The sequence below is a fragment of the Anolis sagrei genome, chromosome 3 (genome assembly GCF_037176765.1).
Source record: "Anolis sagrei isolate rAnoSag1 chromosome 3, rAnoSag1.mat, whole genome shotgun sequence".
NCBI lineage: Eukaryota > Metazoa > Chordata > Lepidosauria > Squamata > Dactyloidae > Anolis > Anolis sagrei.
Window position 1 is genome coordinate 101,192,737 of NC_090023.1, and position 18,629 is coordinate 101,211,365.

The 18,629-nt window shown below is 40.5% G+C and overlaps 1 protein-coding gene across 2 annotated transcripts in view; it reads left to right on the plus strand.

Annotated features, from left to right (window-relative positions):
- The window catches only part of GABRB3 (gamma-aminobutyric acid type A receptor subunit beta3), a 288,335-nt gene that overhangs the window by 128,220 nt on the left and 141,486 nt on the right, over positions 1-18,629 (plus strand). The window contains exons 2-4 of one of the 2 annotated variants that reach the window (XM_060769806.2): positions 741-788; positions 13,209-13,300; positions 13,429-13,496. In XM_060769806.2, coding sequence (XP_060625789.1) covers positions 741-788; positions 13,209-13,300; positions 13,429-13,496 — 208 coding nt within the window. Of the gene's footprint in view, positions 1-740; positions 789-12,087; positions 12,217-13,208; positions 13,301-13,428; positions 13,497-18,629 lie in introns of those variants that run through there. The other variant, XM_060769808.2, reaches the window with a different exon arrangement.

Below are 18,629 nucleotides of genomic sequence, written 5' to 3' on the forward strand. Positions count from 1 at the left end.
AATCTTTTCTGATGATTCAGTGTACACAAAATTTGTTTCATGCAAAAAATGATAAAATATTGAGTGTAAAATTCCATAATAATAATAATAATAATAATAATAATAATACTTTATTTATAACCCATTCTCTCTCCCCTAAGGCACTCAGGGCGGTTGAAACATAAATGATTTTTATGGTTAGATATGTATTCTTATGCAAATACAAGTATTCCAAAATCTGAAAAAATCCAAAATCCAAAACACTTCTGCTCCCAAGTATTTTGGGTAAGGCATACTAAACATGTATATGTTTTGAATACTTTTTTATCCATCTTGTTTATTCTGGGTTTGGGCACCTAGGCTTTTTCTATTCCGTGTTGTATGAGGAACTAAAATATTAAATAATTAAATGTGAGAACACAATCACAGAAATGGCTGCTGGTGCTGCCTTGCACAGTCAGCTCTTTCCCATAAGAAGAGCGCCTAGACAGAAAGGAAGCAGTGAGGCAACTAATTATTTTACATCATTAGAATTTGTTAGGGAATGGTCAGGTGAGGTCCCTATTACAGATTCAGTAAAATAGGGGGCTTTAGGAGAAGGACTGGAATTGGAGAAATAAATCACAGGTGGTTGTTGTGATCAGCTTGCAAATTTTAAAAGAAACCATGAGGGTAGCCTAGTCTGAGTAAAATAGCATGGGATGTGTTTTATTTATTTATCAGCACTCAGGACCTAAGGATAGTTTTATTTTATTTTCTAGGAATGCTGTTGAAGAGAACAAAAAACTGTATGCGATTTATGACACAAGGTGAGTAATAAATTTACTTACTAAATGCGTTGGTCTTGATCAAACCTTTTTGAAGAAAAAAAAGGCAAGCAGTATGCATGACTAAGCCATGCTATATGTACAAACATATACACTACTGCATCCTTTCATAGCAATTGTCTTAAGCTTCAATGTCTCTATATTGTTAATTTTATCTTCTACAGTTACATTCATTAAAAATAAAGGGCTAAATTCTTAATGAAGGTGACTTCTTCAGATGAGAAGAACCAGCAACATCCTAGCTAGATCCCATAAGTAAAAGGCAGGCAATTCGTTGCCCTCCAGATGTTTGGAATTGCAAGTCCACAACCAATATCTGGGCCAGATAGGAGTTGTGAACTCTTGTCCTTCTTCTAGGATGAGTAATTTAGCACTATATAGTGCAACAAAGAATGGTCTTTGACTATATGGATAAAAATAGGGCCTTTCAGTCTCCTCCATTGGGAAGCTTGAATATCACTACAATTTTCTTATTGCATGTTGGCTTAAGCAATGTCCCAGATCTGGGTCTTAAGTCTAAGGTCTCTTCCACACAGCTGAATAAAATCCCTTATTTTCTGCTTTGAACTGGAATGTATGGCAGTATAGACTCAGACAACCCAGTTCAAAGCATATATTGTGGGATTTTCTGTCTTGATATTCTGTGTTCTAGGGCTGTGTGGAAGAGCCTTAAGACATACCTGATGAAGCATCAACAAGTTTGAAAGATTTCAGAAAGCTTTGTAATAATTTACAAAAGTTTCACTCATCAAACCACAGAATTTGTCTTTTTTTAAAAGCTGCAACTCCCCAACTTTTTGAGAATTATAATACAATACAAAATAGGTGATCTTTTAAGCTCTGACTCATTTACCATGACAAAAGGAATTCTTTCATTTCAAAGGGGAGACTTAATGACCTTAGTGGAAATTTAATCCTGGCTTCTAGTAAAGACATCTTGGATAAGGTCCTACTTCACAGGGACTTATGCCCAATGAAAGGGCCAGAGGGAAAACATGAATATGTCTTCCCTACCATTAATTAGCATTGCATTTTTATACATTCCTATACAAAAGTCCAGTTGAGTTCAGTGGGACTTATTTCCATGTGAGAGGCCAAAAGATTACAGTCTTATTGGAAAATAAATTCCTTTGAAGCTAGCAGGAAACAGATTCAAGGGAAGATGAGGAGGACTGGAGCCAATAGGTTTACAAAGTAGCTGTTCCGTTCTGCAGGGTTTTTTTTTTTTTAATCCTGTTAATCTTGGGGGAAGATCATGTGGGGAGTTTTAAATATTGTGATCTAAACTGAATAAGGAAGCATTTATTTCTCCCGTGGTGCATACACATTCACACACACATGATGGAGTAGTCCTGAGGTTTCAGAGAGGGGAAAAAATGAAAGTGAGATGAGGGAGCCCAGCAGCGAGCTGTATACAAGCTAGCCAAAGGGAATGCAGGTGGGTGGTAAGAATGACAAGAAAACAAGAAAGGCTCTTGCTTTATATGAATAAACATACATATGTATATCCGCATGCATGCTGGGAAGGAAAAAATGTAGCTGCTGGAGACATGTGGCCTGAAATAATCTGATACGGTGAACTCATGAACGTGGTGAAAACACTTTTTTGTACTGATGTGACTTCAGGATGGGGGAACTGTGTGAATTTAAGATCAATTTGATTTCATATTAAAACAGGTGAGCATGGCATTAATGAGGCCAAATCAGAGCAGGATATTGCACACTGAATCTGGGATACAGCCTTCTGTGCACTCAGGAAATGTATATATGCATATATCCCCCATTTCATCAAGTGAAAATTTGATGATCATGGTGAAATAGTTAAGCAGCTTCTCTGCCATAGATGTGTCTTCCTCATATTGTTCTTGGTGTGAGGAGAAAAAAGGAAAGAAAGAAAAAACCAAGATTAGGAAAAAGATACACACAACTGCATATCATGACTAGTTTGGCCCTGAAGGGGGAAAATGATAGTGAAAATGATGCATGGCCTGTATGTGTGTTTTAATCAGAGCACATGGCTATTCATAGACGCTGACATTTGCTTTCCTAAGAACTTGTGCTTGTGATTGATGGTTTTCTGGAGAGAGACCAAGATGATGTTTGTAACATATTGGCTTATCAGACATGGTGATGACTTAAAGATTTATTTTTTTTTTAAAAAAAAAAACTTTTTTAAAAAGGCAGAGGATTAAAAACCTTCTGATTTGGTGTGTTCTTTATTTGTCCATAAATAAAGTGCATATCCAGGCACAGTTCCGTTCTATATGCCCTGTAATATTCTATGTAATAAAATTTTGACATTGGCACCTGTCTTGCCATATGCTCTAGAGAATATGAAGTCTGCATTGGAAAATTCCCCATTTTTATGATCACAGTACACAACTGTGCCACTGATTAATTTCTGACTAGCAAATGCAGTGTTCATCAACAGGCAAGAAATTGCCATAATGTAACAGAAAACAGGTGAAGAGTCAGACACATAGAAGAATTAAATGCAGCAGATTTAATAAGAACCTTGACAAGGAACAAGCTTTCCTGGAGTAGCATTTTGAAAAATGAGTTGGAAGTGATGGGGCAGCATGTAAGCTGCTATCTCTGCCCCCACATTTATCATCTTGTTGTGTAAGATTTGCAGTGCATGTCAGATAGTCATCAGCTAATCAACAATAGTATATTTTAAACATTCATGATATGTGATTTCCCCCCTGCCACTTTTCAAAGTGACCTGCAGCAGTTCTGCTGAGACAGATATTGCATTCTTTACTTTTGCCTCTAGATCAATGACAAAAGGTTGGGTAGAAGCTCTCAGGATCAAGGAGGTTTTATTTGGCCCAAGGGCTTCTAGTCACAGAATTCAAGTGCAACATTTAATGATTTCTGGGGACTTTCTGAAAGGCACATACACATCTAAAAAAAATCAAGCAGTTCTTTGTCTTAAAAGGGAACACTATATACATGGAAGAGATCTTCATTTATGGAGACTGTCTGCCAAATGAATTCACAACTTCTGTCTATGTGGTTAGATGTAACTGTGTGATTACATCCCACACAGAGAGGAGTTCAGTCATCCTTCTGGGTGACTGACATAGACAGATTAGGTTGAGTTGAATGAATAGTAAATGCTTCACCAAGAATGACATAGTTCCATATTGTTGTTGTTGTTGTTGTTGTTGTTGTTATTATTATTATTATTATTATTATTATCATTATCTGTCTCTCCTTGTGACTCGGGGTGGGTTACAACATAGAGCTGTTACTGTGCCTTTTGTAAGAACATACACTTTGAAGAATCAGATTTATAGTATGGAGGCGCTTTTCATTCCTGCTCACTAGGTTGTGTTGGTAGCCAAGAACGCTTTGGCCAGCTGAGGCTAGTGCTCTAACTGCATTCATGTTTGAAGAGGCCAAATATGGGCAAGACAACATATACCATCATTACATATGAACAGAACTGTGCTTCACAGCATACTCTACATGTAGCTGGTTTAGAGAAGTTATCCAAAACTTTAGATGCTCCAGAATACAAGTGCAGGAACTTTGGCATGCACATGATTGCTTCCTGAAGATGACAAGTAGACAAGTGGGATCAAGAAATAGTAAAATATTCATCTTTATAAAGGAAACTCCCAAGTCACTGAATATATTCCACTGTCATTTTCTGTCTATTCAAAGAAACATGCATCCCATATTCAAAGAACATTTGATACATTGTGACTATTTCAAATTTATAAGGCATCACATGAAAATGTGAATCTAGAAAAGCATGCCAATGCTCCATATCCATCATAAATTAATTTCCTCTTCTCACAAACTATCAGCCAAAGATAGAATTTTCACAGTAATGCTGAATGGGAGAAATAACCTTAATTGGATAAATATCACACATTTTACACATTTTGCACAAGTGTTGATTTATTCATGCCTTACATTTTCATCTAATTTGTTTAAATAGGCCATTACTTAGCTTCATAGTGTTTGATTATATATATATATTTCCTTAATAAAATAAACCTCTATGGAAAGCCCAGGAACAGGATTTGAGTACAATGGCGCCCATCCATTCATGTTCATCAGCAGCTGCTCCTGAATTATATGGCCTCTGACATTGGAAGTAATACTCAGGCATCATGGTTAGAATTATTATCTTTCATGAATTTTCCTCCTCTTGTAAAGCTGTCTAAATCTGTGGCTGCCTGTGCATTTTATGGTAACAAATTCATAGTTTTATCTATGGACTGTGTCAAGAAAGACCTCCATTTGCCTGTCCTGTCTCTCTCACTTGTCAGCTTCATTGGATGGCCCAATTTTCTAATATTATGAGAAATGGAAAAATGTCAATCTTCTTTTTCTACACCATGCATGATTTTATGCACCTCTATATATTTCTCATTAGTCATCTTTTTTTTCCTAAATTAAACACTTGCACACACAATAGGTTGCAAATTAGGGTTGTGCACGATTTCATTTTTGTGTACCAGATTCAGAACATTTGGCAAATTTGGTTGCTGAACCCATGAAAATGAGCTAGGCAAAGAGAAGTTGAAGCCTTAGTAGTTACAGATCACAGCAGCCATATATTTTCTACCAAAGGGAGCTAATAATGGAGACCCACTTGCACCCAGGCTGTAGAAGTCTGAGCCAATAGAATTAGCACAGTTGAATATTGGGATTTGAATATGTAGCATGTAAGAATGAATTCCTTTTTTTGGATAGGGTGCAGGGAAGCCTTACCTTCCTGCAAGGTAAAGCCACTGTGTGTGTGTTTAGAAGTCTAAATCTTCCTGCAGTTGTTTTTTCCTTATCTCATTCTCCTCTACCTGAGAAAAAGTAAGGATTCAATTGGCACAAGTCCATGGGGAACACCTGCATGCTCAGTTGAAAGGGTTTTATGTTTTTTAAGAAAAAACATTCTGGGAGGTTACATTAAACACAGTATCTATTTTAACCATTAACTGATTGTATTCCATGGTACCTGTGCTTCTGATGGGATGATAAATCACCCCATCTGCTTGGACTAGCAATTAATTGCTGGTGTCTGGCATGTATTATCCTGCTGACTCAAGGCCAGTGTACATACAATAGCATTTTTTTTTGTTTTCTCAGCAAGGACAGCTGGACAATCTTGACTGTGTTGCAGGAAAAAATAGTTTATCCCACACCCCCATGTACTGCAATCACTCCAAATGATTTCCCAAAACTGTTAATCAAACTTTTAAAAAAGATACATCCTTTGAAGTCCACTTCCTATAGTATAAAGCTGAAATGTATTCAGGAAATTAGAGGGATAGTAAAAGATACTGCTGAGATTGCCCGTGAGGTAATGTGTCTTTCCACACAATTGCTTTAAATGTCCAGTGAGCATGGATGTGTGCAGGGGGCAAAACCTATGGGCACACAGCTCTGTGTGTAGGATTCCCTTTCCCCAGCAAATGTCCATCTTCAGTATGTGGACATCAGGTGCAGGGCACCTTGCGACATTAGGGAGTTAGAGCACTTCCCTACATAATAACACAAGAAAAGGACTGCTATGACTCCAGGATACTGTCATGGTTAGATCACTAGTGTAGGATTTGGGAGACTACAAATCCCCATTTATCCAGGAAGTCACTTGGGGCTAGTTAATTACCCTCTTCAACTTGTTTTATTTTTCCCAGTCGATATGAGGATAAAGATGGTAAAGAGGACTGTCTACCACCTTGAGGCTACTGGTAGAAAATATGGAATATACACAGAGCTTAAACCATTTCATTTTCTTCCTCCTCCCCACTCTCCACCCTCTTCCCGTCTTCTACTTCTTTTTCTCCCATCCCTCGCAACATTCGATTGTTACAGAAGTGATTGGGATCTAACATGGTGTGGTAAAAAGACTTTAAAGACAAGTGGTCTATATAAAAACAGGATTTGAGAGTTTGGTCAGGCAGCAAGAGAGAAAATGTGAGGTGTTTTTTGAGGGAGCAGAAAGCCATCAAATGGCTATGGATAGTGGAGCCAGAAAAACAAAAGTCATAAACATGAATGTAGTGGGATAAAAAGGCCAAAAGATAACTGGAGAAAGTATTAAAGGAAGGATTTGTATTGAAGGACAAACACTAGATCTGGGATCAGAAACAAATGCACTGCAAGGGTGGACTCATAGCCATAGCATACTAATGGCTGTCGCCACCAAGCATTGCATAGAATGTTGAAAATATGATCCACACAGAGGCTCCACTAGACAACTCGGCAATGACTACCATTGTTCCAAGGGACAGCAAAGTATAGAGTTCACAATCAATGAATAGGAAGGAGCAATGACAGAACAAGCTTTGGGAGAAGAAATTCAGGGGACCCACTCAACTGAAGAAGTGCTAGTGGGTTGTGGCAATCTCAAAAAGACTTTTACATTCCAAAGCATAACATTTTGAAATAACAGAACAGAAATAATGCACTTTATGGTCAGTAAATCAGAAGACATTTACTTTCTGGGAGGAGAGCAATGGTCAATCTCAATAAAATAGTGAAGAGTAGAGACATCACACTGGTAATGAAGGTTTGCATTGTTAAAGCAGTGGTATTCCCCGTAGTAACCTATGGATGCAAGAGCTAGACCGTAAGGAAGGCTGAGCGAAGGACGATAGATGCTTTTGAACTGTGGTGCTGGAGGAAAATTCTGAGAGTGCCTTGGACTGCAAGAAGATTCAACCAATCCATACTTCAGGAAATAAAGCCCAACTGCTCGTTGGAGGGAAGGATAGTAGAGGCAAAGATGAAGTACTTTGGCCACATAATGAGAAGACAGAAAAGCTTGGAGAACACAACGATGCTGGGGAAAATGGAAGGAAAAAGGAAGAGGCAAGGTGGATGGATGGTATCCTTGAAGTGGCTGGCTTGACTTTGAAGAAGTTGAGGGTGGTGATGGCCAACAGGGAGCTCTGGCATGGGCTGGTCCATGAGGTCACAAAGAGTTGGAAATGAATGAACAACAACAAAAATGCTGTCTGTGATCTAACTGAACCATTGGAGGGGCAATTAATTGTGTTCTGTTATGAAATTATTACAGTGGGTGGCAGAACTGTCCCTACCAATAGTCAGACCCCTCGGTTAGATACTTTTGGGTCCTATTCAAGACCAGGGCTGCTGTTATTGTGCCTTCATGCCATTTCCTACTTATAGCAACCTTACAGTGAATCTATCATAGCATTTTCTTGAGATAACAGTGTGTATTTCCAGGGACAAGCATGGAATTGAACCCTGGTCTTCATAAACAGAGTCCATTGCCCAAACCATTAGACCGCACTATGCTGGCTATTTTATTTCTTATCACTGCATTTTTACTGCTAGGAAGGAATTCCTTCATGATTATCTGTCTCATCCTTCAACAAAAGGTGGTTGGCTTTTAGTACCTTGTATCAAGATACAAGTGAGTGTTCTGCTTCAGGCATCAAAAAGTATTGAGCCATTCCTGCAGACCAACCTATATTTCTGCATCAAGCAGGATTTAAAAGCAAGAAAACAAGAAATAAAGAGCACCCAAGCAGATGCTAAGACAAAGCCTATTGTTTTATTAAAAGGACTAAATATATAGCCCACTGCGCTGATGAGAAGCCAAAACAGGAAAAGAAAGAAAAGTGTAATCAGAGATTTAGTCTTTGGGTAAGAACAACAGTCAAAGATGAATGACTTGACTATTTCAATTAGAGAAAAGATGTCAGTAACTTTTCTAAAGGGTTGGAAACTTTGAGGGAACTTTTTCAGAAAAAAGGAAGGGAATGACGACACTATGACACAAAATTTGGAAAAAAAAAACTGTTCCTGGTTTGAAAGTGTCACTTCCTGTTTAATTGTGTGGTACTTAAATTGGAGCCCCCAATGGCACAGCAGGGTTAAACTACTGGAGTGCTGAACTTGCTGATCAAAAGGTCAGCAGTTCAAATCTGAGGAGTGGGGTGAGCTCCCACTGTTAGTCTCAGCTTCTGTCAACTGAACAGTTCGAAAACACGCAAATGTGAGTAGATCAATAGTTACTGCTCCTGTAGGAAGCTAATGGCACTCCCTGCAATCATGCTGGCCACATGACCTTGGAGGTGTCTCCGGACAACGCCACCTCTTTAGCTTAGAAATGGAGATGAGCACCACCACCCAGAATCGGACACGACTAGACTTAATGTCAAAGGGAAACCTTTACCTTTATCTCATTTACTTATTTACTTTTAAAGTAGTTGTTATACTCCAGAAATTTCATTTTTGTGGCTGAGGGTAGTATTATGATTTCCTTTAGTCTAAGGTACTTTGTAATTTTCCTTAATGAAAATATGCCATTTTTAATCTGAATGTGCAGACGAAAACTTTCCCATGTTTTTATGATACAACCAATTAGGTAAATGACATTTATAACCCAGGAACAAAAAATGTGTTACATCGTGTTACTGAGCTTGGATATGTGTGAATTTTCTAGGAGAAGAAACCTAACTATTTAGGTCAAGAGACAGAAGGTTCAGAATTACTATGTAAGTTTGGGAAAGAGAGTTGAAAGTGGTTGTTTTTAGGTATGCAGCATAGCTTGGGTGTGTTTTTCTTGATTGTGTCTTAAGTGTATGTAGAATGTTTATAATAATAATATTTTAGCGTGTGTGTCAGGAGCGACTTGAGAAACTGAAAGTCGTTCCTGGTGTGAGAGAATTGGCTGTCTGCAAAGACATTGCCCAGGGGAGCTGACAGACGGGAGCTCATCCTGCTCCCTGGATTTGAACCAGCAACCTTTGAGTCAGCACAAGGGTTTAATTCATTGTGCCACCGGGGGCTCCAATAAATAATAATATTTATTTATTATTTATACACTTTTTCCTATCTCACCCAGGGTTTTAACATTTTAACATTTTATCCTGTGCATTTGGCCCGCCATTTGTGTTTGATTTTATTATGTTATTTTGCACCGTTTATTTTACTTTGTTACTCTTTTTATTTTGTTGTGATGTAATTTTTCTATTGTTTTGTGTCTAACTTTGCTGTATTATTTTTGGTATTGGCCTCATGTTAGCCGACCCAAGTCCCCTTTGGGGAAATGGTGGTGGGGTATAAATAAAGATTAGTATTATTACTATTATTATTATTATTATTATTATTATCACCATTGATGTTGCAATGCCAGATGATACCAGGATTGAAGAGAAACAGCTGGAAAATCTGACTCTTGTGGGAGTGAATTTCACACGTCACTTATGAGCTTAGCACTTCCGTTTTATCCATTCTGGATCTCTGACAACTCAGTTTCAGTAGATGATCCTGAAAATGGGTCTTGTATTGTGAGAGATGCAACATTTCTGTCATATCACACTTACTTTCATATAGTAAATATTATACTATATGAAAGTAGAGATATTAGCTATGATACCAAGACTCTATGGTGAGCCATTATGTTATGTTTCGCTTCACTTTATGCCAATTTTTGTTAATTTTTTACTTACCATTTTCATTCATGTTTTCCCTAGTTGAGAGAACTTCTTTCAGAATCTTCCCTTGTTTTTCTTCTGCTTATGCTAATAGCTGCTTTGAGTCTCCTTTGGGGAGATAAAGCAGAGTAATAATAGTAATAATAATAATAATAATACAGGATTGACGAGAAGTAACTGGAAAAGCTTTTAATGTTAGCTGCTTTGAGTCTCCTGGTGGAGAGAAAAAGTGGAATATAAATAAACATAATAATAATAATAATAATAATAATAATAATAATAACAATAATTTAAAGATTGAACTGCAAAGAGTCTGGCACAAGCCAGTCAAGGTGTTCCCAGTGGTGATTGGCACACTGGGTGCAGTGCCTAAAGACCTTGGCCTGCACTTAACACAATCAGCGCTGACAAAATTATCATCTGTCAGTTGCAAAAGGTTACCTTACTAGGATCTGCACATGCATTATTTGCTGATACATGACACAGTCCTAGACACTTGGGAAGTGTCCGACTTGTGATCCAATACAACATCTAGCAGAGTGATCTTGTTTGCTGTGGACTCATCTTCTTGTGTTTTAAATAATAATAATAATAATAACTACTACTACTTTATGTTTGTACCAGGAGAGAGATCTTGTTTGCTGTGTGCTATTATTTATTTATTTATTTATTTATTTATTTATTTACTTTGCTTATATACCGCTGTATCTCAAGCCCGAAGGCACAGCGGTTCACAAACAGTAAAAACAGTAGAAACAGCAGTGGTTCCATACAACATATAACAACACATTATCCATAAATTATCAATAAGCAATTACAATGCACAATTATTACAAATCTTGTTGTGTTTCTAATAATAATAATAATAATAATAACAACAACAACAACAATACTTGGGAAGTGTCCGACGTGTGATCCAATACAACAGCCAGCAGAGTGATTTTGTCTGTGGACTCATCTTGTTGTGTTTCAAATAACAATGATAATAATAATAATAATAATAATAATAATAATACCCTGAAGGCCGAAAGCAAATGACAGACCGGGGAGGCCCCCACAGCTGGCAAGGGCGGGGAGGAGTCAAGCGGCGGCCTGGCCTGGCCTGGCCCGTCTCGCGGCCTCTCCGTGCCCGCACGCGCTGCTTTCCACTCCCCGCGTAGGCGCCGTGGGGGGGGGGGGGGGAGGGCGAGGCGAGCGGGACCGGGCGTCCCTCGGGCGCCTCAGGGCCACGCTGCACCTGTGGCGGCGTCTGAGGCGCCTCCTCCGCTTGTGCCCCGCGCCTGAGTTGGCGCGCGCGGAATTGGCCGAGTGGCCGGCAAGAAGCAGCAGCAGCAGCAGCAGCGGCGAAGGGGGGGGGGGGAGAGGGAGGGCGAGCGGGAAGGCGGCGGCTGCCTCTGTTGCTGCCTCTGCGACTGGCGGCGTCAGCGAGCGAGGAGGCGGCTGCGGCGGATGCGTGGGGCGCCCCCGGGGCATGGGCTCTCCTCGGGGGCGGAGGAGGAGGAAGAGGAGAAGGCGCCCCTTGGAGACCGCGCCTTGAGGGGCCCCTGCCTGCCCTTTTCCCAGGCCAGCGGCCGGGCTGCCCCTCGAGTCCGGAGAGAGGCCGGGAAAGAGTGAAGGAAAGAAAGAGAGAGAGAGAGAGAGCACCTCGCCTCCTCCTCCTCCTCCTCCTCTTCTCCTGCTTCTCCTGCTTCTCCTCAGGAGCTTCGCCACAGCCTCCTGCGCCGGACAAGGAAGAGGCGGAGGAGGGGGGGGGGGGGAGAGGGGGGGAGAGAGAGAGAGAGAGAGAGAGAGAGGCAGTCGCCTCGCCTCTTCCTCCTCCTCGGCTTTCTTCAGGCAGCCGGAACCGCGCGCGCGAGGAGGAGGAGGCGGCGGCGGCGGCGAGCGCGAGCCCCGAGCGGAGGGATGTGGGGCTTTGGGGGAGGAAGGCTCTTCGGCATCTTCTCCGCTCCCGTCCTGGTGGCCGTGGTCTGTTGCGCCCAAAGGTAGGAGCGGCGGAGCGGGAGGGCAAGGAAGGAAGGAGGGAGGAAAGGAGGGGGGAGGGGGGGAGGAGGGCGCCCGGCCGCCTCTCGCGGAGGAGCCCAACTGACCCGCGCTTTCTCGGCCCCTTTTCCTCGACCCCCGCCTCGGCCCTTGAACCTTCTTCTTCTCCTCCTCCTCCTCCCTCCTCCTCGCCCCTCGCCCTTCCCCATTTCTTTTCCCCTGGCGACCCCTTCCTGACCCCTTTCTCCCTCTCTCTCGCATCCTCTTTCCCCTCCCCACCCTTTTCTCTCACGCTCCCTACTTCCCTCACCCTCTCCTTGCCTCCCTCTCTCCCCCTCCCTCTTCACACCTCACGACCCCTTTCTGACTTCTCTATCCCCATTTCTGCCCCCCCCTCTCATTTTCTCTCATTCTTTACCCCTCACGACCCTCTCCCGACTTCTCTGCGCCCCATTTCTGCCCCCTCTCTCCTTTTCTCTTTTTTACCCCTTATGATCCTTTTCTGACTTCTCTACCCCCCCCCCATTTCTGCCCCCTTCTCTCCCCCTTTCTCTTTCTCTTTACCCCCCTTTTCCTGCCTTCTCTATTCCCATTTCTGCCCCTCTCTCACCTTTTCTCTCTCTTTTTACCCCTCGCAAACTCTTTCTGACTTCTCTATCCCCCCTTTTCTGCCTTCCTCTCCCCTTTTCTCTCTTTACCCCTCACGACCCTTTTCTGACTTCACTACCCCCATTTCTGCCACTCTCTCCTTTTCTCTTTCTTTACCCCTCACAACCTCTTTCTGACTTCTCTACCCCAATTTCTGCCCCTCTCTCATCTTTCCCGTCTCTCTTTATCCTCTCATGGCCCCTTTCTGACTTCTCCATTCCCTTTTCTGCCCCCCCTCTCTCTTTTTACCCCTAACAACCCTTTCCCGACTTCTGTTCTTTCTCTCCACCCATTTCTCCCTTCCTTTTCTCCTTCCTCCCTCCCTTTTCTTTTTCTCCCCCCACAGTGTGAACGATCCTGGAAACATGTCCTTCGTGAAAGAAACTGTGGACAAATTGTTGAAAGGCTACGACATTCGCCTCAGACCCGATTTCGGAGGTGAGTGGTCTTGGGCAAAGCTTGCCTAGTTTGTCTAGTTGTCTTGTGTAGGTGTTGTATTTGGGGTGGGGTGTCTGTTGTGCCCTAGCCACAAAGTGGCAAGTAATGAATCTCTTGTGCTTCTTTAGGCCCCCCAGTCAATGTGGGGATGAACATCGACATTGCCAGTATAGACATGGTGTCTGAAGTCAACATGGTGAGTAGGTCTCTGGTGACTTGGGTGTGAAATGGATTGTGGTATTGTTGTCTTTCATTTAAGTTGTTTTTCAATGCTTCTATATTTATAGTTATTGGAAAGATTGGCTTCACGTGCAGTGGGGACCTGAGCATGTTCAGTGACTAAGAAAAGAGGCCCTTGTTCGGCAGGACAGTTGCTGCTGAAGGACTCTTTAGTAGTGGCAACAGTCCAACAGCCTCTCAAAGTTCCTGCATGCAGCTTTTTGTTTTTCCTTCTCAAAGTGACACAGTTATGTATTGTACCTCCCCAAAGGTGATTTATGGTGGTGCATTTCTCTGCTGGGCAAGGACCTTTTGTCGATTGGAGGAGTTTAATGCAGCAAAAACAGGCAGAATGGCTGCCATGGGTGTGCCATATGCAGTTAGGACAACTTGGAGCTTGCTGAAGCATCCTGAAGGGAATAGAGCCAGATTCTAGTGTGCTGTCTCAGGTGCTGAAAGGAAACTTCTGTTGCTCAGCTACATCTGCTCTTGTTGCTGCTTGTTGGGCTTGCAGATGTCGCCCTTATCAGAATTTTAAAACTGTACTGCTTTTATTGTGTGTGAAAGAGCAACCTCTCAATTGTAATCGGGCTGTACTTTAAAAGCCATCTCGTTTGTTACTACTGCAAAGTATTAGGAAATAATACAGTAAGAAAAGTTTGCCCTTACTCAAAGGCCTGGCCACATATGGCTGTGTTGTTTTAAGTGAACTTTATTTTAATCCCTTCATGTATGTGAGGACTAGCTAGACTGTGTGATTTTAATGTTTATATTGATTTTTTAAATTCTGTGGTTTAATGTTAAATGATATTGTGTTTTATGATTTAATTGGTAATAGTATGTTATTATTGTTATGTTAGGTTTCTGTATGTGAATCATTGATTTTTGCCATAATTATGTTGGAAACTGCATTGAGTCCCCCACTGGGGGGAGAAAAGCAGTATACAAGTAAAGAAAATAATAATAGCTGTGTAAACCTATACAAAAGCAAGGCTCACTTTGTTCAGTCTGATGTACTAGATAAAGGAGGATAGGATGGAAATAATGTAAAGAAAAAAAATCTTAGACACAGGTACAAACATGCACCCACATCCCATACATTCTGAAAAATAAATGGAATGGAGGAAATTGAGCAATTCTAAGATTATTCAGTCTTTTGCATAGCTGGATAAAATATTTTATGGCATTTCATTTTGTTATGTTTTATTAAGTGCAGAATGTGTTAGGTATATTTTATCTAATGGATCACTGTATTTTTAATATACAGTAATAATAACATATACTTCAACCCATGTGATTACTATATTTCATACTTTGCATCAATGCAGTAATGATTAAGAGTAAAATATATTTTATTGTTTGCTTGTTTCATAATACCTCCTTACAAAGTATATTTTTGTGCAGAAAAAATTGATTTTACAATTTTAGTGTAGGAACTGTTAATTGAGTAGCTGAAGACTTTAACTTTTTTTATTTAACTTCATACCCCTCTACATTATTTTGAGTCCCACATTTATTAAGTTTAGAAGGAAGCATTCTTTAGTGATGCATGCTTGTCTGAAAGGGACAAGGAGGCACAAATATTTATTTACTAGTAGCAGATATGATACTGTCTTGTTTTTCAAAATGATGTTGAGCATATAACTGAATGTGTCCTGTAAAATAACCATTTCTTCTCTCATCCATGATGGTTTTCTGTTTTAACATTCCTATCCCCACACTGTGATCCTATGTATTTGAAAATAAAGACCTTTTTTTGCATGTGATTGAAAAGTTCAGGGAGCAGGAAACAAATCAATGATACTTCCTTGTCATCCTGCTTATTGTTACATCTGAACCAACTCCATATTCCATTATTTGTAAAGGATATTATTTTCTAGTAAGTCTGTGTAGAACTATGTTGTCGAACTACATTGTAGGATCTAGACAACTAGATGTACATTATATGTTTCTTACATATAGATGGTTAGTTGGTTACTGTTCTCTCACTTGAGGAAATCCTAGTGTATCTTTCCAAAATATTTTGCAAATAACTGTTGTCCCCTCCCTTTGATAAGTCAGGTTGATTTTCTGAAATATCTAGCTGCAAATGAATTTAAAAGAGAAAAATGAATGTGTTAACAATCTTTAACAATACAATACATACTGAAAACAAATGTTTTGTCTCTGTAATTCTAGTTAAGTTAGTGCAAAACTACTTGTCTTTGAAGACAGAGGGCCCCAACTGTTCCCCACCCCATGATTGGGGGGGGGGGGGATTTTAAGCAAGACCATTACAACATAGATGGATATTATTACCCTCCAAAGTTTTCACCTGCAATATCTTTTTGCCCACAAGTAAGGTCAATTCTCCTGCTGTAGCTAGGGAATATATAATTAAATATCAGATATATAATTAAATACTAAGTGTTGGGTAAAATTAAAGGCTGTAGGGAAAGAGGAAGGCTGCATTACGGGTGGGTAGGGTCACTCAAGGAAACCGTAGCCCTGAGTCTTCAAAACCTGAGCAGGGTTGTTGATGACAAAGTATCTTGGAATTTTCCTGTGCATAGGGTTTCCTGCTCATAATACCTCAATGCATTTACTCCAAATTGACAGCAATTAACACCAAACAACAGGGATTCTAAATCCTAACTTGTTCCACCTTTATGCAAAAACCAAGAAACAAGAGGAGGAAATTTCTTTGACATAATATAGGGAAGATTTTGTTCTGTTTTGCCTTGTTTTGAGTTGATAGAACTGGCTACAATTATTTATGTATTGCCAACTTCTGGATTCGATTGTAACAATGTATTCTAATTCTCCTTAAAAAGTAGTTTGTTCCTTTATTTAATCCCAAATGCTGCAGACTGACTGTTTGTCTGAGGCTGGAAAGACGAAGTTCCATTGTATTGGTTCTGTATACATTTGTACGTTCATTTCAAGGTGCTCATGATTTCCTTTAAAATACTAACATGCTTGGAACACAAGCCCTTGAAGATTTTTTTTTTGGTCTGTAATTTCACTTTTTTTCTCTGTAATCAGATTGAGAGGCTCTTTCCTGGTTTTCCTGTTGGCTGAAGTCTGATACAGTGGACTTCTCAGTGAAACAGGCATAAGTTTCCGGTACTAATTCAAGGTGCAGGTTATTACTTACAGTGCTCTAAACAGTTCGGGTCCAGCCTATCTTTTCGATCACGTCTTCCCCTATGAACCTGCGTGAGCTCTAAGATCTTCTGGGGAGGCCCTTCTCTCACTCCCATCTCATTCTCAAGCGTGGTTTGTGGGAACGAAGGAGAGGGCCTTCTCGGTGATGTCCCCCCTGGCTCTGGAACTCTCTCTCCAGGAAAACGAAATTAGTGTCCACCTTCCGTAAAGACCTAAAAACGTGGATTTTCCAATGTGCTTTTGATTAATCAGTTCATTAGATAATTTTGGCCCCTCTAGTCATAACTTAGCTCTGCCATTATGTTAGATTATTAGTTGTTGTTGGTTATGTTTTTATGATATTTTGTAGTTGTAATTTTACTGTGTTATATTTTAATCTCTGTTTGATCAGGCTTGTCCCCATGTAAGCCACCCCAAGTCCTTTCGGGGAGATGGTGGCAGGATACAAAAATAATTTTTTTTGTTCTTGTTGTTATTGTTATTTTTATAATATTATTATTATTATTATCATTTCTTTTGGGGAGCTTGGGAGTATACAAACCAGATCATAATTTTTCATATGCATAAGTTGCTTTGGGTATCTGGGCATGGGCAATCTTTAGCCCTCCAGGTGTTTTTGGACTTCAACTCCCAGAAATTTCAGTCATCTTACCAGCTTTTAGGAATTGTGGGAGTTGAAGTTCAAAAAAATCTGAAGGGCTGAAGTTTGCCCATGCCTAGTATAGACACTGTTGTTGCACCTACTTTATACTCAAGTATAAGTCTAGAAAATTTAGTCCAAAAATCAATCTGAAAATACTGGGTTGACTTATCCACTGGTCAATGTAAATATTGTACCTTGACTTGTTGGTGAATAGTTTGGTGAAAGGCAAGAGATTAGTATGGCCTGGGATAACTCAAAAGAAGCAGCAACCCCATCTACACTCTCCATTACAGTACCACTTCTATTCTTTTTAAATGTTTGGGCAGGAAAATGAGAGTAGCTTCCTGAGGTGGAGCTGGCACTTTCCTTTCTCCATGGAATGACCCTCAATTTATCCATGGGTCATAGCAAAATCCTTAATGTTGGCTCCAATTTTGGTTACACTTATATACATGAGATCAACTTATATGCAAATATTTTTGTTATATGTAGTTAGCTAAGTTATTGCAATTCAGACCACTAGTTAGTGCTAGTTACATCACTGCTGAAAAAGCCCCCTTGAGTCCTCTGGATCTTAATAACTACAGGCCAGTGTCTGTTCTTCCTTTTTGGGGGCAAGGTGATTGAAAAGGCAGTTGCTCTCCAACTCCAGGTAGTCTTGGATGACACACACTTCCTCGACTCATTTCATATCAGTTTCAGAGCAGGATATAGAGTTGAGACTGCTATGGTCACCTTAGTGGATGATCATCTCAACACTGACAGAGGTAGTATGTCCCTGTTGCTGCTTTTGGATCTCTCCGTGACTTTTGATTCCGTCAACCACTGGAATGCCTGGGAGTTTGGAAATAGGAGGAATTGTTGCACTGGTTCCAGTCATATTTTCAGGCAGGTTCCAGATGGTGGAACTTGGGGATAGTTGCTTCTCAAAAAAGGAGCTGTTATATGGCATCCCATTTGACGCAATTCTTTCTCAAATGCTTTTAAGCATTACATGAAACCACTGAAAGAGAGCATCCAGAAATAAGGGGTGTAGTGCTATCAGTACACTTGTGACATCCAAATATATTTCTCCATGCCTTCAAAAACCATCTTAGCTAAGAATAGCGTGTCTCCTCTGAATGAATGCGTCTAGGAGGTAATGGGCTGAATGAAGAAACACAAATTGGAACTGAATCCAAACAAGATGGGGGTGCTTGCCATTAAGTGTCCTAACCTGGGGTTAGAGGTGTGTCAACCAGTTCTGGATGGGTTACACTCCCTCTGAAAAACTATGTTTACGGTTTGGCAGTGCTCCTGGGTCCATCTCTCCAAATGTCA